Raw genomic sequence first — 24,060 nt, 5'->3', positions numbered from 1 at the left:
AAACACCAGGATTGGAGTAATCCTCCAACACCACCTCCCTCACCCACACCTCCCACCCCCCACCCCACCGATGTCCTGCAGTCAAATCTGAAAATACATCAGCAAGGATGCACAAGTTGTAACTGTGTCAAGTAGGAACGCCAATCCCAAACCATTGAATACGTGATCCACAGGTCTCTATTACAATCGACTAAGTTATCCATCAAGGCTAAAAGTCGAGTCACCCCAGGTCTAGACGGAATGTTGGAGGGTCACACCAGGCCTAGAAAGTTGGAAAGTTGTTCAACAAAGGGGCACCACCAAGTCCAATCTTATCCTCAGACATGCACTTTCTAGCATGAATCAGCCACTGGATAGCAATCAAAACAGAACTTCTGACGAAAGGTTTCTGTGGCCGCAAACGAGACTCCGGGATGGTATGTTACCTCCCTGGTGCTAGGGTCAAGGATGCCTCGGAGTGGCTGCAGGACATTCTGAAGGGAGAGGGTGAACAGTCAGAGGTCGTGGTACACATTGGTACCAACGACATAGGTAGAAAAAGGAATGAGGTCCTGCAACAAGAATTTAGGGAGCTAGGGAGCAGATTAAAAAGCAGGACCTCAAAGGCTGTAATCTCTGGATTACTCTCGGTGCCATGTGCGACTGAGTATAGGAATAGGAGGATAGAGCGGATGAATTTGTGGCTGAGGAGGTGGTGCAGGAGGGAGGGCTTTAGTTTCCTGGATCACTGGGTCAGTTTCTGGTAAAGGTGGGACCTGTACAAGTTGGACGGGTTGCACCTCAACCAGAATCGCACTGACATCCTTGCTGGGAGGTTTGCTAGTGCTGTTAGTGGGGGGGGTTAAACTAATTTGGCAGGGGGATGGGAAACAGAGTGGAGTTACAGTAGAGGTGATGCACAGTCAAATATAGAAGAGAAACTGGAAGGCAGAGCAAATATAGACCTGTTAAGGCACAAGTGAAAAATGCCAGGCTGGACTGCATCTATTTTAATGCAAGGAGTCTCACTAGTAAGGCAGATGAATTGAGGGCATTGACTAGCACATGGCATTATGATATTATTGCTATCACAGAGACATGGTTGAGGGAGGGGCAGGACTGGCAGCTCAATATTCCAGGGTATAGAATCTTCAGGAGTGACAGGGGAGGGGGTAAAAGAGGAGGTGGCATTGCACTGTTGATTAAGGAGTCAATTACTGCAGTAAGGAGGGATGATATCTTAGAAGGTTCCTCAAATGAGGCCATATGGGTAGAACTTAAAAACAAAAAGGGGGCAATCACTTGGCTGGGAGCATACTACAGACTTCCAAACAGTCAACGAGAGATAGAGGAGCAGATATGTAGGCAAATCTCAGAGAGGTGTAAAAATAATAGGGTAATAATAGGAGATTTCAACTTCCCCAATATCAACTGGAATAGTATTAGTGCAAAAGGCTTAAAGGGGCAGAATTCTTAAAATGCATACAGGAGAGCTTTTTGAGCCAGAATGACGAAAGTCCTACAAGAGAAGGGGCAGTACTGGACCTAATCCTAGGGAATGAAGCCGGACAAGTGGTAGAAGTGTCAGTGGGGGAACATTTCGGGGATAGTGGCCATAACTCTAAGATTTAAAATAGTTATGGAAAAGGACAAAGATGGACCAGGAATAAAGCTACTGAATTGGGGGAAGGCCGATTTTATGATGATAAAACAGGATCTGGCTAAAGTGGACTGGGAGCAGCTACTCGTAGGAAAGTCTACATCAGATCAGTGGAAGTCAAAGAGGAAATAGTGAGAGTTCAGAGCCAACATGTACCCATGAAGGTGAAGGGTAGGACCAACAAGTCCAGACAACCCTGAATGTCAAGGGATATAGAGGATTGGATCAGGAAAAAAAAAAAGGAGGCTTATGGCAAATTCAGAGTGCTGAAAACAGTGCAGGCACTAGAGGAGTATAGAAAATGTAGGAGGGCACTTAAAAAAGAGCGAAGAGGAGACATGAAAAAACACTGGCGGGCAAGATAAATGAAAATCCTAAGGCATTTTATAAGTATGTTAAGGGCAAGAGGATAACCAGGGAAAGAGTGGGGCCCATTAGGGACCAAAGTGGCAATGTGTATGTGAAGCCGGAGGACATAGGTGAGATTTTAAATGATTACTTTTCATCTGCGTTCACTACGGTGAAGGACAATGTAGGTGTAGAGATCAGGGAGGGGGATTGTGATATACTTGAACATATTAGCTTGAAAGGGAGGAAGTATTAGCTGTTTTAGCAGGCTTAAAAGTGGATAAATCCCCTGGTCAAGATGAGATGTATACGAGGCTGTTATGTGAGGCAAGGGAAGAGATAGCAGGGGCTCTGACACAAATTTTCAAATCCTCTCTGGCCACAGGAGAGGTACCAGAGGCCTGGAGGACAGCGAATGTGGTACAATTATTTAAGAAGGGTAGCAGGGTAATTACATGCTGGTGAGTTTAACATCAGTGGTTGGGAAACTATTGGAAAAAATTCTGACGGACAGCATTAATCTCCACTTGGAGAGGCAGGGAATAATCAGGGATAGTCAGCATGGCTTTGTGAGGGGGAGATTGTGTCTAACTAACTTGATTGAATTTTTCAAGGCAGTGACGAGATGTGTAGATGAGGATAAAGCAGTTGATGTAGTCTACAGGGACTTCAGTAAGGCTTTTGATGAAGTCCCACATGGGAGATTAGTTAAGAAGGTAAGAGCCCATGGGATCCAGGGCAATTTGGATCCAAAGTAGCTTAGTGGCAGAAGGCAGAGGGTAATGGTCGAGGGTTGTTTTTGCGAGTGGAAGCCTGTGACCAGTGGTGTACCGCAGGGATCAGTGCTGGGACCCTTGCTGTTTGTAGTGTACATTAATGATTTAGACGTGAACATAGGAGGTATGATCAGTAAGTTCGCAGATGACACGAAAATTGGTGGTGTCGTAAATAGTGAGGAGGAAAGTCTTAGATTACAGGACGATGGGCTGTTAAGATGGGCGGAGCTGTGACAAATGGAATTTAATCCTAAAAAGTGTGAGGTGATGTATTTTGGGAGGACTAACAAGGCAAGGGAATATACAATGGATGGTAGGACCCTAGGAGGTTCAGAGGAACCTTGGTGTACTTGTCCATAGATCACTGAAGGCAGCAGCACAGATAGATAAGGTGGTTAGGAAGACATATGGGATACTTGCCTTTATTAGCCGAGGTATAGAATATAAGAGCAGGGAGGTTATGATGGAGCTGTATAAAACACTAGTTAGGCCATAGCTGGAGTACTGTGTACAGTTCTGGGTACCACACTATAGGAAGGATGTGATTGCATTGGAGAGGGTGCAGAGGAGATTCACCAGGATGTTGCCAGGGCTGGAGCATTTCAGATATGAAGAGAGGCTGTAAAGGCTAGGGTTGTTTTCCTTACAGCAGAGAAGGCTGAGGGGAGATATGATTGAGGTATACAAGATTATGAGGGGCACTGATAGCTTAGATAGGAAGAATCTTTATCCCTTAGCAGAGGGATCAATGACCAGGTGGCATAGAACTAAGGTAAGGTGCAGGAGGTTTAGAGGGGATTTGAGGAAAGAAATTTTCACCCAGAGGGTGGTTGGAATCTGGAATGCACTGCCTGAAGGGGTGGTCGAGGCAGGAACCCTCAGAATATTTAAGAAGTATTTAGATGAGCACTTGAAACGCCATAGCATACAAGGCAACGGGCCAAGTGCTGGAAAATGAGATTAGAATAGTTAGATGCTTGATGGCCGGCACAGATACGATGGGCCGAAGGGCCTGTATCTGTGCTGTATAACTCTATGACTATGATTCTGAGGTCATCAACCTGAAGCATTAACTCTGTTTCTCTCTCCAGGCTGCTGCCTGACCTGAGTATATCCAGCTTTCTCCATTTTTATTTCAGATTTCCAGTATCTGCAACATTTTGCTTTTACATTCTAAAGTCTTTTGTTACTTGGATAGATAAGCGCATCAGATAAAAGGCAAGACAGTTACACTTAAACAGTAACTTACACAATCTCCGGACATCGAAAAGGAATTCAAAAATACATAATTGGCCATGATGTGTCACTACAGTTGCAATGCAGGAACCACAGCAGCCAGCACGTGCACAGCAAGCTCGCATAAACAGCACTGTTGCAGTTAGTGTCAGATAAGATTTTTGTACTCAAGTCTCTGGAGTGGGACTTGAACTCACAACCTTCTGACTCCAACCGAGCCATGTCTGAGACTGTAAAATGAACAACCTCTCACTTTTGTGTGATAATCCTGTTTCTTTTAGTAATATTTCAGTCTATAACAGTCTATGTTTTACACAATTTAATAAAAGGATGAAGTGGTTGATGACGGATTTCGTTTTTCATAACAGCTTAAAATAGTTTTTTTTTTAAAATGCTTTTAAATAAATGATGATTCAACGGCAATCGTTTACATTGAAGCTGAGCGTTGCAACACAGTGTTACAATACAGACAGCATATAGAGAATTGTCCAATGTGTCAGGATTTGCAGTAATTTATAATATGGGCATGTGCCTCAGTTCAAGCAGACATTGCCTTTTTTTTTTAAATGAATTTTGTATTAGCCAAGATGAGGGATGTTCAATGTTTAGGAAAGGAACACTTTCCATTTCAGATACAACAGTGCCACCATCTAGCATTGGTCAGATACAGACCAATGTTCCTTCTACTCTGCAAATCAGACCCAAACTCAATATCAAAATAACTTGCATTTATATAACACCTTTAATGTAGTAAAGTGTGACAATTGGACACTGAATCACAAAGGAGACATTAGAGCAAATAACCATAAGTTTGGTTGAAGAGTTAGGTTTTAGGGAGCATCTTAATGGAGGAAAGTGAGGGAAAAAGGCAGAATGGTTTAGGAATGGAATTCCAGAGCGTAGTGCCTTGGCAGCTGAAGGCATGGCTGCCAATGGTAGAGTCATTAAAATCGGCGACGCTCAAGAAGCCAGAATTGGAGGAGCGTAGATATCGCAGAAGGTTCTGGGATTGGATGAGATTACAAAAATAGGTAGGGCCAGGCCATGGAGGGATCTGAAAACAAGGATAGGAAGTTTAAATTGAGATGCTGCTTAACTGGGAGCCAATGCAAGCCAGCAAGCACAGGAGTGATGGACATTTGGGACTTGGTGTGAGTTAGGACACAGGCTGCAGACCTCAAGTTTACAGAGAACAGAAAGTGAGGGGCCAGGCCAGGAGTATTTCTATAGTCCAAGTTCCAGGAAAACACGGTTCAATGCTTTAAAACCATTTCCTTTAACCTGATGACAGAATTGTAAACCTATGAAAAAGTGGATCTACAGTTATTTTTTCGCGATGAGGAGCCAGTTGTACTTCTATTCCTACACTGTAACAGTGACTACACTTCAAAAGTACTTCATTGGCTAAAAAGCACTTTAGGGTGTCCTGTGATCATGAAAGGCACTATATAAATGGAAGACTTTTTTTAAATATATACACACATACATCACGATCCCAAAGCCTGAACTACAGATACCCCAAGAGTAAGACCTGTCAATCTAATGCCCAATTTAGAGGTAGTTTTATGTCATGGGCCCACTACATTCTGGAAAATATAGGCTACTGCTCAAGAAACAGTAGCTCAGCTTCAACTGAGACATGAGTTTGCCCAGTCAGAAATATCAAATATGAGAATAGAAAATGTCATTTTTCACCTATAACCAAACACATCTTCAGATGGATGAGGCTTCATAGTACATCAAATCTCAATGCAATCTGAATATGAACACAGTTCTGTATTTTTATTTTCCTGTGTTGCAACACATATAAAAGCTCTTAACAGTGTCGTCACCAGGCTTATCTAGAATATGGGTATCAGTGCATTAGAGAAAAAAAAAATCACACTTAAGCCAATACATGTGAATGTTATGTGACACTCTTAATTTGCTATAAAATTGTTCACATCAGTGGTAGATTTATAAACAATTGTACATCACCAGCATTGCAACAGCGGCTTCACTTCAAAAAGTAATTTGCTACTCATGAAGCACTGCGGAACAGGGAGCGAGTGCAGTTCAGCAAGTACAGATATGTTGAGAAAGTGGGAGCTGATACACTACGAGATCCACATGTGGCATTCAAATCAACTGCATTACTTATTTGACAGAAGGGCAGTGAACCCAGTCACTCTTTTTTTAATTTGTTTATGGGATGTGAACTAGAGCATGGCTACCCGACCCGAACCAGACGGGACCCGACGACATGCGTTGGGTTCGGGTCTGGTAGGGTCGCTCTTCCAGGTCCGGCATTCGGGCTCAGGTCGGACACACTATCACCACCTCCGGTACATGGCTCCAATCTTAATGTACTTTTTAAACAACCTTTCAAGTCCAGTTACAGTTTTTATTGCTTATCTGCACAAGCTTAAAAAGTGAAAACCGGAAGCTCAGTTCACTGAACATTCTGGTTGTCGGGTCATGTGTGGGAAAAAAATGAAAGGACTCGGGCCAAGTTGGGTTCGGGTCGGATGTGGTCCTGTCGGGCTTGGGTCAGGTTTCATTTGCAGACCCGAGCAGGCCTTTAATGTGAACACCATTGCCAAGGCTAGCATATATTGTCCATCTCTAATTGCCCTCGGGAAGGTGGTAGTGAGCTGCCTTCTTGAACGGCTGCAGTCCAAGTGGTGTAGCTCACAGTACTGGTAGGGAAGGAGCGCCAGGATTTTGACCCAGTGACAATAAAGAACAATGATATGCCTATTCTACAGAATTCCAAATCCCAGGCAGATCTCAGACCTACAGACAGATTCAATCACAGCATTTTTGGGCATGATTCATAGACTTACTGCTCCAACTTGCCAACTGATTGCAGGCCACAACATTTTCAGAATCAACAATTTGCACATACATAATAACCCTTTTAACATAATTAAACATCCCATGGATGACTCACAGAGGACTGAAAGCACATTCAAAAGAGTTTTGTGGAGGTTTTCTGATGCAGAAAGGGTGGCAAAGCAGAGGGGTTTAGGGACAACGTTTTGTTTTAAAATTCATTCACAGGATGTGGGCATCATTAGCGAGTGCAGCATTTATTGCTCATCCATATACAACCAAGTGGATTGCGAGGATATTTTGGACAGCAGTTAAAAGTCAACCCCATTGCTTTGGGTCTGGAATCACATGTAGGCCAGACTGGACAAGGACAACAGATTTCCTTCCCTTAAAAGAGTATTAGTAGGACATTAGTTAACCAGATGGATTTTCAGCAACACGGTAGTTTCACAGCCACCATTACTAATTTATTCCAGATTTAGTTTATTAGCTGAATTTAAATTCCCCATGGTGAGATTTGAACTCATATCTCTGCATCATTAGACCATCCTCCAGATTACTAATCCAGTAATCTAGCCACGATGCTAGCGTACCCATCTGGGAATCCCAGCCAGTAGGGCTAAGACAATTAAAGCTTTGCCAATATGGGAGGAGAAATATGGGAGATTGTAAGACACAGACTGGAACATAGGGTTGGAGGAACTTGCAAAAGTACAATGGGTAAAAGAATGGAGGGCTTGAAGACAAGGATTTTGAATTCAATGCAATGGGGGTCAGGGTGCCAGAAGAGATCAGCAAGGGCTGGGGTGGTAGATAACTGCAATTTATTGCAGGACATTTCACTCACACAAACAGACCATCAAGGCACAGATTAATTTTAAGTCTTGGCTAATTTCTGAAATAATTGCCCAAGGAGAAAGAATATGTGGCTAAATTTAAGAGGGAACGTGATAGATATTTGACTGCGTTTGCTGACAACGCAACTTTTTTTTTCATCCATTCAAAGAACAAAGAACAGTACAGCACAGGAACAGGCCATTCGGCCCTCCAAGCCTGCGCCGATCTTGATACTAGCCTAAACTAAAACCTTCTGCCCTTCCGGGGACCGTATCCCTCTATTCCCATCCTATTCATGTATTTGTCAAGATGCCTCTTAAACGTCACTATCGTACCTGCTTCCACCACCTCCCCCGGCAGCAAGTTCCAGGCACTCACCACCCTCTGTGTAAAGAACTTGCCTCGCACATCCCCTCTAAACTTTGCCCCTCTCACCTTAAACCTATGTCCCCTAGTAACTAACTCTTCCACCCTGGGAAAAAGCTTCTGACTATCCACTCTGTCCATGCTGCTCATAACTTTGTAAACCTCTATCATGTCGCCCCTCCACCTCCGTCGTTCCAGTGAAAACAATCCGAGTTTATCCAACCTCTCCTCATAGCTAATGCCCTCCAGACCAGGCAACATCCTGGTAAACCTCTTCTATACCCTCTCCAAAGCCTCCACATCCTTCTGGTAGTGTGGCGACCAGAATTGCACGCAATATTCTAAGTGTGGCCTAACTAAAGTTCTGTACAGCTGCAGCATGACTTGCCAATTTTTATACTCTATGCCCCGAACGATGAAGGCAAGCATGCCGTATGCCTTCTTGACTACCTTATCCACCTGCGTTGCCACTTTCAGTGACCTGTGGACCTGTACGCCCCGATCTCTCTGCCTGTCAATACTCCTAAGGGTTCTGCCATTTACTGTATACTTCCCACCTGCATTAGAGCTTCCAAAATGCATTACCTCACATTTGTCTGGATTAAACTCCATCTGCCATTTCTCCGCCCAAGTCTCCAACCGATCTATATCCTGCTGTATCCTCTGACAATCCTCATCACTGTCCGCAACTCCACCAACCTTTGTGTCGTCCGCAAACTTACTAATCAGACCAGCTACATTTTCCTCCAAATCATTTATATATACTACAAACAGTAAAGGTCCCAGCACAGATCCCTGCGGAACACCACTAGTCACATCCCTCCATTCAGAAAAGCACCCTTCCACTGCTACCCTCTGTCTTCTATGACTGAGCCAGTTCTGTATCCATCTTGCCAGCTCACCTCTGATCCCGTGTGATTCCACCTTTTGTACCAGTCTGCCATGAGGGACCTTGTCAAAGGCTTTACTGAAGTCCATGTAGATAACATCCACTGCCCTTCCTTCACCAATCATCTTTGTCACTTCCTCAAAAAACTCAATCAAATTAGTGAGACATGACCTCCCCTTCACAAAACCATGCTGCCTCTTGCTAATAAGTTCGTTTGTTTCCAAATGGGAGTAAATTCTGTCCCGAAGAATCCTCTCTAATAATTTCCCTACCACTGACCTAAGACTCACCAGCCTATAATTTCCTGGATTATCCTTGCTACCCTTCTTAAACAAAGGAACAACATTGGCTATTCTCCAGTCCTCTGGGACCTCACCTGTAGCCAATGAGGATACAAAGATTTCTGTCAAGGCCCCAGCAATTTCTTCCCTTGTCTCCCTTCGTATTCTGGGGTAGATCCCAACAGGCCCTGGGTACTTATCTACCTTAATGCTTTGCAAGACACCCAACACCTCCTCCTTTTTGATAATGAGTAACTGAGACTATCTACACTCCCTTCCCTAGGCTCATCATCCACCAAGTCCTTCTCTTTGGTGAATACTGACGCAAAGTACTCATTTAGTACCTCGTCCATTTCCTCTGGCTCCACACATAGATTCCCTTCTCTGTCCTGGAGTGGGCCAACCCTTTCCCTTGCTCTTTATATACGTATAAAAAGCTTTGGGATTATCCTTAATCCTGTTAATCCATGGGATGTGGGCGTCGTTGGCCTGGCCAGCATTTATTGCCCATCCCTAATTGCCCTTGAGAAGGTAGTGGTGAGCTGCCTTCTTGAACCGCTGCAGTCCATGTGGGGTAGGTACACCCACAGTGCTGTTAGGAAGTGAGTTCCAGGATTTTGACCCAGCGACAGTGAAGGAACGGCGATATAGTTCCAAGTCAGGATGGTGTGTGACTTGGAAGGGAACTTGCAGGTGGTGGTGTTCCCATGCATTTGCTGCCCTTGTCCTTGTAGTTGGTAGAGGTTGCGAGTTTGGAAGGTGCTGTCTAAGGAGCCTTGGTGTTTTGCTGCAGTGCATCTTGTAGATGGTACACACTGCTGCCACTGTGCGTCGGTGGTGGAGGGAGTGAATATTGGGGATGGGGTGCCAATCAAGCAGGCTGTTTTGTCCTGGATGGTGTCGAGCTTCTTGAGTGTTGTTGGAGCTGCACCCATCCAGGCAAGTGGAGAGTATTCCATCACACTCCTGACTTGTGCCTTGTCGATGGTGGACAGGTTTTGGGGTGTCAGGAGGTGAGTTACTCGCCGCAGGATTCCTAGCCTCTGACCTGCTCTTGTAGCCACGGTATTTATATGGCTACTCCAGTTCAGTTTCTGGTCAATGGTAGCCCCTAGGATGTTGATAGTGGGGGATTCAGCGATGGTAATGCTGTTGAATGTCAAGGGGCGATGGTTAGATTCTCTCTTGTCGGAGATGGTCATTGCCTGGCACTTGTGTGGTGCGAATGTTACTTGCCACTTATCAGCCCAAGCCTGGATATTGTCCAGGTCTTGCTGCATTTCTACACGGACTGCTTCAGTACCTGAGGAGTTGCGAATGGTGAACATTGTGCAATCATCAGCCAACATCCCCACTTCTGACCTTATGATTGAAGGAAGGCCATTGATGAAGCGGCTGAAGATGGTTGGGCCTAGGACACTACCCTGAGGAACTCCTGCAGTGATGTCCTGGAGCTCAGATGATTGACCTCCAACAACCACAACCATTTTCCTTTGCGCTAGGTCAGCAGAGGGTTTTCCCCCTGATTCCCATTGACCTCAGTTTTGTTAGGGCTCCTTGATGCCATACTCGGTGAAATGCTGCCTTGATGTCAAGGGCAGTCACTCTCACCTCACCTCTTGAGTTCAGCTCTTTTGTCCATGTTTGAACCAAGGCTGTAATGAGGTCAGGAGCTGAGTGGTCCTGGCAGAACACAAACTGAGCATCACTGAGCAGGTTATTGCTAAGCAAGTGCCACTTGATGGCACTGTTGATGACACCTTCCATCACTTTACTGATGATTGGGAGTAGGCTGATGGGATGGTAATTGGCCGGGTTGGACTTGTCCTGCTTTTGTGTACAGGACATACCTGGGAAATTTTCCACATTGCAGGATAGATGCCAGTGTTGTAGCTGTACTGGAACAGCTTGGTTAGGGGCGCGGCAAGTTCTGGAGCACAGGTCTTCAGTACTATTGCCGGAATATTGTCAGGGCCCATAGCTTTTGCAGTATCCAGTGCCTTCAGTTGTTTCTTGATATCTCGTGGAGTGAATCAAATTGGCTGAAGTCTGGCATCTGTGATGCTGCGGACTTCAGGAGGAGGCCGAGATGGATCATCAACTCGGCACTTCTGGCTGAAGATTATTGCAAATGCTTCAGCCTTATCTTTTGCACTGATGTGCTGAGCTCCCCCATCATTGAGGTTGGGGATCTTTGTGGACCCACCTCCTCCAGGCAGTTGTTTAACTGTCCACCATTTACGGCTGGATGTAGCAGGACTGCAGAGCTTAGATCTGATCCGTTGGTTATGGGATCGCTTAGCTCTATCACATGCTGCTTACGCAGTCTGGCACACAGATAGTCCTGTGTTGTAGCTTCACCAGGTTGGCACCTCATTTTGAGGTATGCCTGGTGCTGCTCCTGGCATGCCCTCCTGCACTTTTCATTGAACCAGGGTTGGTCTCCTGGCTTGATGGTAATGGTAGAGTGGGGCATATGCCAGGCCATGAGATTACAGATTGTGGTTGAGTACAATTCTGCTGCTGTTGATGGCCCACAGCGCCTCATGGATGCCCAGTTTTGCATTGCTAGATCTGTTCGAAATCTATCCCATTTAGCATGGTGGTAGTGCCACACAACACGGTGGAGGGTATCCTCAATGTGAAGGCGGGACTTCGTCTCCACAAGGACTGTGCAGTGGTCACTCCTACCAATACTGTCATGGACAGATGCATCTGCGGCAGGCAGATTGGTGAGGACGAGGTCAAGTATGTTTTCCCCTCTTGTTGGTTCCCTCACCACCTGCCGCATACCCAGTCTAGCAGATAAGTCCTTTAGGACTTGGCCAGCTCAATCAGTAGTGGTGCTACCGAGCCATTCTTGGTGATGGACATTGAAGTCCCCCACCCAGAGTACATTCTGTGCCCTTGCCACCCTCAGTACATCCAAGTACTGACTCATCAGCTGAGGGAGGGCGGTAGGTGGTAATCAGCAGGAGGTTTCCTTGTCCATGTTTGATCTGATGCCATGAAACTTCATGGGGTCCAGTCAAACGACTAGGCACCACAGTACTGCCACATATGCAAATGAGCCTCATCAACAGAAACGTCACTGCCTGCAACATCTCAGGAAACTGCCAGTAATAAAGATGGCGCTGCACAATTTAACAGTTAAAAAAAATTCGACCCCAAACCCCCTCAATGGCCCTGATTGCCACCTACCACCCCCCCCACCCCCCACAGAACCCTCTTGCGATTGCCACTTCTGTTTCCCATTCCCTCCCACAACTTCACACTGCTCCATCCCGCTGCACCCAACTTCTTGCCGCTCCATCCTGCCGCTCTCTCCCGCACCCAACTGGGCGCCGTTGCCTCCGAAATGGAGCAGTAAGCAGGTAGGTACGGGAGAGAGCAGGGAAGAGAAGCAGCGAATGAGGCACCGATTGGGAAAGGAAGCAGGGAAGAGAAGCGGCAATTGAGGCTGCTTTCCAAAACCCGCGCTGGAGGTTGACGTCCCTGTGTGTGATGGCGTATTCGGGCGCATGCGCACAATAGTACTAGCAAGCTGGCAAAGTTCGGGTGCATTTTGAGCTTGCACAAGGTGAATGCATTCTGCAGTTCGAACTGCAGTAATGACAGTGGCACTTGGCTGCGTTGTCAGGAGACACTCTGTAGATATTTGGGGAGAAAGCAATGAAAGTAGGAGTATACTAACCGGTACCCTTTGAACATTGGGCCGAGATAAAAAGCTCTGGTCTCTAATAGTCTTGTACGTTGTAATCTATTCTTGAATATGCACTGAATTGCAAAAGGGATTCTGTGGAACCCAGTCTCAAATTCTCTAGTACCACTGTTAACAGTCATAACTGGGCAAGTACTGCAAAAACTGAAGCTGTGAATAGAGTAGAAACTTGACTTCAGTATTTATTAGGACTGAACTGCACTAAACATGGGTTAAACAATAATGGTGTTGAAACTAGATACATTATCTAATGGAACATAACTGTTCACCATAGTCCTTATGCATTTCAACATTTAATTAAAACAAAATAAACTGCAAAGCAAGAACAATTAAATCTGTGCTTAATACCTCAGAGCTTTCAGTCACTTCTCTGTATTCCTCACCCCTCAACACCTCCTCCCCCCATCCGCATCCCCCCCCCCCCCCCCTCCCCCCTCCCCAATCTTAGATACTTGAAGATATTTTGCTATTAAAAGGTACTACGCAATTGCAAGTTGCTCATGCCATAAAACATGGCTTCGGATAAATAAGCAATGCTATTGAGGATTGAACATTGCAATGCCGTGCAGTATATCTGTGGTCGGCTAAGTCCTTCACTGCAGCATTGCCTTAAACCTGAACCCTCACCCCCCAAGGGTTGGTATAGAGTTACAGGGTGCAGTAGATTGGGGACCAGAATTGGGAAGGAGGAACAAGATGCCAGACCACACTCTGAGCCAGAATCACTGCCTCCGACTGACACCCATTCCTCCCAAACCCCCTAACCTGGCTGCATCCTCCCACCCCACCCCCTCACGTGCTTCTCCACCTCTCAGTCTTCCTCTTTCCCCCTCAACTGGAGTCCACTTCTTCACCCCCTCTCCCCCGCCCCCCCCCACCTGGAGTCCACCTCTTCTTCTCCCGCACGCCCTCACCTGGAGTCCACCTTTCCCCCCTCACCCCCCCGCCCCCTCACCTGGAGTCCACCTCTTTCCACCCCCCTCACCTGGAGTCCACCTCTTCTTCTCCCGCCCCCCCTCACCTGCAGTCCTCCTCCTCTCCCCCTCACCTGCAGTCCTCCTCGTCCTCCTCTCCGCCTCACCTGCAGTCCTCCTCCCGCCCCCTCACCTGCAGTCCTCCTCGTCCTCCTCTCCCCTCACCTGCAGTCCTCCACGTCCTCCTCTCCCCCTCACCTGCAGTCCTCCTCGTCCTCCTCTCCCCCTCACCTGCAGTAGTCCTCCTCTCCCCCTCACCTGCAGTAGTCCTCCTCTCCCCCTCACCTGCAGTAGTCCTCCTCCTCTCCCCCCTCACCTGCAGTCCTCCTCCTCTCGCCCCTCACCTGCAGTCCTCCTCCTCTCCCCCCTCACCTGCAGTCCTCCTCCTCCTCCTCCTCCTCTCCCCCCTCACCTGCAGTCCTCCTCCTCCTCCTCTCCCCCCTCACCTGCAGTCCTCCTGCTGCTCCTCCGCTCCCCCCTCACCTGCAGTCCTCCTCCTCCTCCTCCTCCTCCTCTCCCCCCTCACCTGCAGTCCTCCTCCTCCTCCTCCTCTCCCCCCTCACCTGCAGTCCTCCTCCTCCTCTCCCCCCTCACCTGCAGTCCTCCTCCTCCTCTCCCCCCTCACCTGCAGTCATCTTCCTCCTCCTCCTCCTCCTCCTCTCCCCCCTCACCTGCAGTCCTCCTCCTCCTCTCCCCCCTCACCTGCAGTCCTCCTCCTCCTCTCCCCCCTCACCTGCAGTCCTCCTCCTCCTCTCCCCCCTCACCTGCACTCCTCCTCCTCCTCCTCCTCTCCCCCCTCACCTGCACTCCTCCTCCTCCTCCTCCTCTCCCCCCTCACCTGCACTCCTCCTCCTCCTCCTCTCCCCCCTCACCTGCACTCCTCCTCCTCCTCCTCTCCCCCCTCACCTGCACTCCTCCTCCTCTCCCCCCTCACCTGCACTCCTCCTCCTCTCCCCCCTCACCTGCACTCCTCCTCCTCTCCCCCCTCACCTGCACTCCTCCTCCTCTCCCCCCTCACCTGCACTCCTCCTCCTCCTCCTCCTCTTCTCCCCCCTCACCTGCACTCCTCCTCCTCCTCCTCCTCCTCCTCCTCCTCTTCTCCCCCCTCACCTGCACTCCTCCTCCTCCTCCTCTTCTCCCCCCTCACCTGCACTCCTCCTCCTCCTCCTCTTCTCCCCCCTCACCTGCACTCCTCCTCCTCCTCCTCTTCTCCCCCCTCCTCCTCCTCTTCTCCCCCCTCACCTGCACTCCTCCTCCTCCTCCTCTTCTCCCCCCTCACCTGCACTCCTCCTCCTCCTCCTCTTCTCCCCCCTCACCTGCACTCCTCCTCCTCCTCCTCTTCTCCCCCCTCACCTGCACTCCTCCTCCTCCTCCTCTTCTCCCCCCTCACCTGCACTCCTCCTCCTCCTCCTCTTCTCCCCCCTCACCTGCACTCCTCCTCCTCCTCTTCTCCCCCCTCACCTGCACTCCTCCTCCTCCTCCTCTTCTCCCCCCTCACCTGCACTCCTCCTCCTCCTCCTCTTCTCCCCCCTCACCTGCACTCCTCCTCCTCCTCCTCTTCTCCCCCCTCACCTGCACTCCTCCTCCTCTTCTCCCCCCTCACCTGCACTCCTCCTCCTCCTCCTCTTCTCCCCCCTCACCTGCACTCCTCCTCCTCCTCTTCTCCCCCCTCACCTGCACTCCTCCTCCTCCTCTTCTCCCCCCTCACCTGCACTCCTCCTCCTCCTCCTCTTCTCCCCCCTCACCTGCACTCCTCCTCCTCCTCCTCTTCTCCCCCCTCACCTGCACTCCTCCTCCTCCTCCTCTTCTCCCCCCTCACCTGCACTCCTCCTCCTCCTCCTCTTCTCCCCCCTCACCTGCACTCCTCCTCCTCCTCCTCTTCTCCCCCCTCACCTGCACTCCTCCTCCTCCTCCTCTTCGCCCCCCTCACCTGCACCTCCTCCTCCTCTTCTCCCCCCTCACCTGCACTCCTCCTCCTCCTCCTCTTCTCCCCCCTCACCTGCACTCCTCCTCCTCCTCCTCCTCCTCTTCTCCCCCCTCACCTGCACTCCTCCTCCTCCTCCTCTTCTCCCCCCTCACCTGCACTCCTCCTCCTCCTCCTCTTCTCCCCCCTCACCTGCACTCCTCCTCCTCTTCTCCCCCCTCACCTGCACTCCTCCTCCTCTTCTTCCCCCTCACCTGCACTCCTCCTCCTCTTCTCCCCCCTCACCTGCACTCCTCCTCCTCCTCTTCTCCCCCCTCACCTGCACTCCTCCTCCTCCTCCTCTTCTCCCCCCTCACCTGCACTCCTCCTCCTCTTCTCCCCCCTCACCTGCACTCCTCCTCCTCTTCTTCCCCCTCACCTGCACTCCTCCTCCTCTTCTCCCCCCTCACCTGCACTCCTCCTCCTCTTCTCCCCCCTCACCTGCACTCCTCCTCCTCTCCCCCCTCATCTGCACTCCTCCACCTCCTCCTCTCCCCCTCACCTGCACTCCTCCACCTCCTCCTCTCCCCCCTCACCTGCAGTCCTCCTCCTCCACTTCTCCCCCTCACCTACACTCCTCCTCTTCTCCCCCCTCACCTACACTCCTCCTCCTCTTCTCCCCCTCCCTCACCTGCAGTCCTCCTCACCTGAGCTCATCTTCGCCCAGCCGTCTTCTCATCACTCTCGATGGCTCGCGCACTACGTGTTACGTCATCACGCAGTCACGCCCAATCCTGGCTTTTGCATGACACACGGATCCTGTCCGCACAAACTGCGCATGTGCCACAGCTGCAAAGGCGTCTGGGATTTGGAGTCTTGTTGACTCAATGAGACAAAAAATGCCACGTTTTCATCATGGGAGGCTGTATTGCAACACTACTTCTTAGCCCATCATCAGATGTAATTGCAAATAAACTGGTCTTACTCACACAAAACAGGTAACCCGCATAACGAAAGCACTAGTACTCACTGACCACCTCCAGGCGCGTATCCATTGTCTCTCGAGATAAGGAGGCCCAAAGAAGAAGTACCTATACTAAAAGCAAAATACTGCGGATGCTGGAAATCTGAAATAAAAACAAGAAATGCTGGAACCACTCAGCAGGTCTGGCAGCATCTGTGGAAAGAGAAGCAGAGTTAACGTTTCGGGTCAGTGACCCTTCCTCGGAACTCGAAGTGGGTCAGTGGGTTGTAGGGCTGGAGGAGATTACAGAGATAGGGAGGTCTGAGGCCATGGAGGGATTTGAAAACAAGGATAAGAATTTTAAATTGAGGTATTGTTAACTGGCAGCCAGTCTAGGTCAGCAAGCACAGGGTGCTGCATGAATGGGACTTGATGTCAGACAAGCAGTCTGATAATTTAGAGACAGTGAAGAGGTCAAGAGATGGTGGTGAGGTAGAGCTGGGTGTCATAGTGTACTGATGTGTTTTTGGATGATGTCGCCAAGGGGCAACGTGTAGATGAGAAATGGTAGGGGACCAAGAAAAAATCAAGGTCACACAATCAGCAGTGAAATAAAAGATCAGATAATTTATCTTAGTAATGTTTGAGGGATAAGTGTTTTAGCAATGTTGGGTGAGGGAAGAATATTGACCAGTACACTAATGTAGTGGACAGGGGAATGTCGATGGATATTATTTATATGGGTTTCCAGAAGGCATTTGATAAAGTCCCTCATAAGAGACTGTTAGCTAAAGTTGAAGCACATGGAATTGAAGGCAAGTTATTGACCTGGTTAGCAAATTTGCTGAGGGCCAGAAGACAGGGAGTAGGAATAATGGGCAGGATGTGACTAGTGGTGTCCCGCAATGATCTGTGCTGGGGCCGCAACTATTCACCATTTTTATTAACACTGAAAATGATGAGATACAAAGCCACATACCTAATTTTCTGATGGCACAAAGATAGTCAGCATTGTAAGCATTGTAGATGGAAGCATAAAGTTACAGAGATATTGATAAATTAAATGAATGGGCTAAACTATGGCAAGTGGATTTCAATGTAGCAAATGTGAGGCCATTTACTTTAGACCTAACAGGGATAAAATTCTCTAAATGGTGAAAAGATGAAAACAGCGGAGGTCCAAAGAGACGTGGGATCCAGGTACATGGATCAATGAAATGCTATAAACAGATACAGAAAATAATCAAAAAGGCTATTGGAAAGGCCTTTATATCCAGAAGACTAGAATAGCAGGGGATAGAAGTCATGCTACAGTTGTACAAAGCCCTGTTTAGACCACACCTGAAGTTCTACGATCAGTTCTGAGCACCACACCTTAGGAAGGATACATCGGCCTTGGAGGAAATGCAGTGTAGGTTTACCACAACAATACCTGGACACCAAGGGCTAAATTACGAGGAGCAATTACACAAACTAGGGCTGTATTGCCTGGGGTTTAGAAGGTTAAGGGGTTATTTGATTGAGGTTTTCAAGATATTAAGGGGAACTGATAGGGTAGATTGAGAGCAAACATTTCTGCCTGGTTGAGGAGTCCAGGACTAGTGCACACAGTCAATAAATTAGAGTCAGATCTGTCAAATTAGGACACACTTCAAAACACAAAGGGTGGTCGAAGTTTGGAATTCTCTTCTGTAAAATGCAATTGATGCTGGATCAATTGTGAATTTGAAATCTGAGATTAATAGATTTTTGTTATCCGGGGTATTAAGGGATATGGAGCAAAGGCCCATATGGAGTTAGGTGGAAGATCAGCCATGATCTTATTGAATAGTGGAACAGGTTTGAGGGGTAAATGGCCTCCTTCTGTTCCTATGTTACTAGCACTTCTCAGTCCTACTTCATATGGTGCTATGAGGTCTTTTGCATACAGCTGCAAGGGCAGACAGGGCTTTGATTTCATATCTCATCTGGAAGGTGTCACCTACAAAAATGCAACACTCCTTCAGTAATGCACTGAAGGCCAGATTATGTGCTTAAATCTCAGAAGTGAGGTTTGAACATGTGAAATTCTGATACAGCAGCAAGAATACCACACGGAGCCAACACTCATGATTCAGAACCACGCAAAAGATGGGAATATTCAGAAATTCAGCTGGGTTAGATGGTCTGTTAGCCAGATCTGCATCCAAGGGAAGTATACTTTATACCAACTTACAAAACTAACAAAAGGTGACCAGTAGTTTCAAATAAGATGTTATGGAGGTGGAAATAGGTGGTCTTTGTGATTGTACGGATATGCGGTTGGAAGCTCATCTCGGGGTCAAATATGACACCAAGGCTACGAACAGTCTGGTTCAGCTTCAAACTGTTGCCTGGGAGAGAGGAATGGAGTCAGTAGCTGGGGAACGGAGTTTGGAGTGGGGACTGTAAACAATGGCTTCCTAATATTTGATTGGAGAAAATTTTTACTGGAAGTCGGACAAGCAATCTGAAAATATAGAGATGCTGGAAGGGTTGAGAGAGTAAGTGGTGAGGTGGAGCTGGGTGTCATCAGCGTTTATGTGAAAACTAACACTGTGCTTTCAGATGATGTTGCCAAGGGGCAGCATGTAGCTGAGAAATAGGAGGGAGCCAATGATAGATCATTGAAGGACACCAGAGATAACAATATAGGAGCATGAAGAGAAGCCACTGGAAGTAATTCTCTGGCCATGATTAGAAAGATATGAATGAGAGGTGATAGCAGTCCCACCCAGCTGGACAACAGTGGAGGAGGATGGTGTGGTCAACCGTGTCAAAGGCTGCAGACAGTCAAGAAGGACGAGGAGGAACAGTTTACCTTTGTCACAGTCACATAGGATGTTATTTGTGACTTTGATAAGTGCCGTTTTCGGGACTGTGACAGGGGCGGAAACCTGATGGAGCTATTCAAACATGGAGTTCTAGAAAAGATGGACATGGATTTGGGACACGATAGCACTTTCAAGAACTTTAGTGAGGAAAGGGAGTTTGGAGATGGGGCAGCAGTTGGTAAGGACAGTGGGGTCAAGGGTTTTTTGACTGGCTTCTCAACCAGACAAAATAGTATTTCCCTGTTTACCCAATCAAAACTGTTAACTATTTTGAAAACTTGTGTCATATTTCCTCTTAGCTCTCTTTGCCTGCAATAGAAATAGTCCTAGCAACTCACATTGCTCTGTATAACTATTATTACACCCCTGACATCATCCTTTTAAACCTACACAAGATGCTCTCTATAGTTTCATCTGAAATATCCAGTATTAGTGGAAGCTAGACTTTTCAATTTAAATTGTCCAGTTCTCACTCGATGTGAATGTGCCTATTTTAAGTTTCAGAATAAATACTATTTAAACAAAGGTTGCATGAGCCGCAATTTTGTATAATTTGCTATTAAGAGAGACATTGTCCTTTGCTCAGAGTTTCCCCTCCACATCTCAAACTTTAAATGCAGGGAACTTGTGGAATTAATTGTCTCCAAAATTAAGACCACCTACAAAGCCTCCTTTGACTGCCCGAGCTGCAACAGCCAACCTCTGGTACTGTCGCCCATCTCCCACCCAACTGAGTTCTCACCATTCTGTCATCTACCATTCTCCCCCATCTACCTCATCCGTGAATCCAGCCATTTCCACTTACTGCCTCAACAGTGGGAAGAATTTGCATTTATCTAGGATCTAGGCAACCTCAGGACGTCCCAAAGCAATTTACAACCAATTAAATACTCTTCTCCTTAGAGAAGAGAAGGTTGAGAGGAGATTTGATGAAGGTGTTCAAAATCATGAGTGGTTTAGACGGAGTAGATGGATATAAACTATTCCCATTGGCGGAAGGGTCTAGAACCAAAGGACATCAATATAAGGTGAATGGCAAAAGAAGCAACGGCGACATGAGGAAAAACTTTTTTATGTGGCAAATGGTTGGGATCTGGAATGCACTGCCTGAGAGTGTGGTGGAGACTGATTCAATTGTGGCTATCAAAAGGGAATTGGATAAGCAACTGAAGAGAAAAAAAATGCAGGGCTGCAGAGAAAGGGTGAGTGGGACTAGCTAAGTTGTTCTTGCAGGGGGCTGGCATGGACAGGACAGGCCGAAAGGCCTCCTTCTGTGCTGTAACCATTCTATGATTCTAAGAAGTGTAGTCACTGTGGTTATGCAGGGAAACTAGTAGGCTATTTCCCTAAATGGGGTGAATTTGCAGTCCACATCAGCCAGGTACGTCATTTGTGATTGGTTTGGTTTGAAGAATGAACTATGCAAATGTCACGCTCTGCTGCCAAAATAACTGACGCCAGAGGAAAAAAGATGAACTGGCTCAGCAAAACTCCACATGGCCCTTGTGCACCCTCTGGTGGCTGAACATGATTCTTGCGTGCTCTCTGTTTACTGGAATTCTGAGGAATCATTGAAATTACACTCCAGACAAAACCATTGAGTCCATACTCGTCCCAGAATTTCAAATCAACTGAGCTTTCCAACTGGAGCCATCTATTCTAATACAATTTTCCTACTCTTTGCTGATTTTTAGATTTTTTTAAAAATGTAAACGATTTCATTTTAAATTATGTTACAATAGACTTTGCCTCAATTGTTACCCTCAAATAAAACTCTGACAAAATGAATTGGGATTGGTTTTGTTTAGATATTAAAGCTACAATTACAAAGGTTTTGAGCAATCAACGACAACAATTTGCTTTTATTGTGTGCACTTAATATAGAAAAAAGTTCCAAGGCACTTCATAGAACATTATCAAAACTAAATTTGACACTGAGCCACATGGCAGATATTAGGACAGATGACCAAAAACTTGGTTGGAGAGGTAGGTTTTCAGGTGCATCTTACAGGAGGAGAGAGAGGTACAGAGTCGCTGCAGTATATCCGCAAGGCTGACAGTTTTGTGGATAGCAAGTTTACAGATGTGGTCACATAGCAGTTTAAGGGTACGCAGGCAGACAGGGAATGGGTGACTGCCAGGCAGTCAAGGAAGACCAGGCAAGTAGTGCAGGAGTCCCCAGAGTGCATCTTGCTCTCTAACCTGTATTTCATTCTGAGTACTGGTGAGAGTGATGGTTTCTCTGCGGTGTGCAGCTAAAGCCTAGTCTATGGCACTACGACTGGCTCAGCTGCACGAGGCAGGACAGGAGGAAGATTGGAAAAGCAATAATGATAGGGGATTCAATAGTTAGGGAACAGACAGACGTTTCTGTGGCCGCAGATGTGAATCCAGTATGGTATGTTGCCTCCCTGGTGCCGAGGTGTCACTGAGCGGCTGCAGAATACTCTGAGGGGGAAGGGTGAACAGCCAGTGGTCGTGGTCCATATCGGTACCAACGACATAGGTGGGAATAGGGATGTGGTCCTGCAGGCAGAATTTAGGGAGCTAGAAAAGAAACTAGCAAGCAGGATCTCAAAGGTAGTAATCTCGGGATTACTCTCAGCACAACACACAAGTGAGTATAGAAATAGGAGGATACAGCAGATGAATAAGTGGCTGGCGAGATGGTGCAGACGGGAGGGCTTTAAATACCTGGGACACTGGGACCCGTTCTGGGGAAGATGGGACCTGTACAGGCCAGATTGGTTGCACTTGAACAGAGCTGGGACCAATGCCCTTGCAGGGTGCTTTCCCAGTGTTACTGGGGAGGGTTTAAACTAACTTGGCAGGGACATGGGAACCAGGAGATAATATTAGAGAGGAAAACCAAGGTGCACAGAGAATTGCGAGAGACAGATAGTATTAGAGTAGAAAATAGTACGGTATTATGGGTGGGGTCAGTGTAAAAGGGTAGAAATTGCAGAGGCACTGGCCATAATCTTCCAATCCTCCTTAGATAGAGGGGTGGTGCCAGAGGGCTGGAGAATTGCAAATGTTATATCCTTGTTCGAAAAAGGGTGTAAGGATAAGCCCAGCAACTACAGCATAATCAGTTTAACCTCAGTGGTGCGAAAGCTTTTAGAAAGGATAACTCAGGACAAAATTAACTTGGTCACTTGGACAAATGTGGATTAATTAAGGAAAGTCAGTATGAATTTGTTAAGGGCAAACCTGCTTGAGTTTTTTAATGAGGTAACAGAGAGGGTTGATGAGGATAATGCAGTTGATGTGGTGTATATGGACTTCCAAAAGGCACTTAATAAAGTACCACACAACAGACTTGTCAGCAAAGTTGGAGCCCATGGAATAAAAGGGACAGTAGGAGCATGAATATAAAATTGGCTGGGTGACAGGAAACAGAGTGGAGTGGTGAATGGCTGTTTTTGCACTGGAGGAAGGTATATAGTGGGGTTTCCCAGGGTTCAGTGTTAGGACCCCTGATTTTCTTGATATATATTAATGACCTAGACTTGGGTGTACAGGGCACAATTTCAAGATTTGTGGATGACACAAAACTTGAAAGTATTGTGAACTGTGAGGAGATTAGTGATAGACTTCAAAAGGTCATAGACAGGCAGCTGGAATGGACGGAAAGTGGCAGATAAAATTTAATGCAGAGAAGTGTAAAGTGATTCATTTTGGTAGGAAGAATGAGGAAAGGCAGGAGCAGAGGGACCTGGGGATGTACGTGCACAAATCATTGAAGGTGGCAGGGGTGATTGAGAAAGCAGTTAGTAAAGCATAAACGATCCTGGGCTTTATAAATAGGGGCATAGAGTACAAAAGCAAGAAAGCTATGATAAACCTGTATAAAACACTGGTTCGGCCTCAACTGGAGTATTGTGTCCAGTTCTGGGCACCACACTTTAAGAACTATGTTAAGGCATTAGAGAGGATGCAGAAGATTCACAGGAATGGTTCCAGGTATGAAGGACTTTAGTTACATGGCTAGGTTGGAGAAGCTGGGACTGTTCTCCTTGACAGAGAGAAGGTTGAGAGGAGATTTGATAGAGGTGTTCAAAATCATGAGGGTTCTGGACAGAGGTGATAGGGAAAACTCTATTCCCATTGGTGGAAGGATCCAGAACCAGAGGACACCGATTTAAGGTGATTGGCAAAGGAAGCAGCAGCGATATGAGGAAAAACATTTTTTATGGAGTGAGTAGTGAGGATCTGGAATGCACTGCCTGAGAGTGAAGTGGTGGCAAATTCAATTGTGGTTTTCAAAAGAGGATTGGATAATTATCTGAAGAGAAATAATTTACAGGTGTACTGGGAAAAGGCGGAGAAGTGGAACCAGGTGAGTTTCTCTTGCAGAGAGCTAGCATGGACATGACAGGCCGAACAGCCTCCTTCCATGCTGTAACCATTCTATAATTCTATGGTTTTTTACACAGCAGGCTTAACCATCCACTATT

At 47.2% G+C, this 24,060-nt stretch overlaps 1 protein-coding gene across 2 annotated transcripts in view; it reads right to left on the bottom strand.

Moving 5' to 3' along the window:
• The window catches only part of atp13a2 (ATPase cation transporting 13A2), a 117,982-nt gene extending 101,445 nt beyond the window's left edge, over positions 1–16,537 (bottom strand). The window contains exon 1 of one of the 2 annotated variants that reach the window (XM_068017391.1): positions 16,492–16,537. In XM_068017391.1, coding sequence (XP_067873492.1) covers positions 16,492–16,501 — 10 coding nt within the window. In that variant the 5' untranslated portion in view covers positions 16,502–16,537. The remainder of the gene's footprint in view (positions 1–16,491) is intronic. The other variant, XM_068017389.1, reaches the window with a different exon arrangement.
• Between the last annotated feature and the right edge of the window lie 7,523 nt (positions 16,538–24,060).

Source organism: Heterodontus francisci, chromosome 37 (genome assembly GCF_036365525.1).
Source record: "Heterodontus francisci isolate sHetFra1 chromosome 37, sHetFra1.hap1, whole genome shotgun sequence".
NCBI lineage: Eukaryota > Metazoa > Chordata > Chondrichthyes > Heterodontiformes > Heterodontidae > Heterodontus > Heterodontus francisci.
Note: the sequence above shows the minus strand (reverse complement) of the source record. Positions and strands in the feature narration are given on the sequence as shown.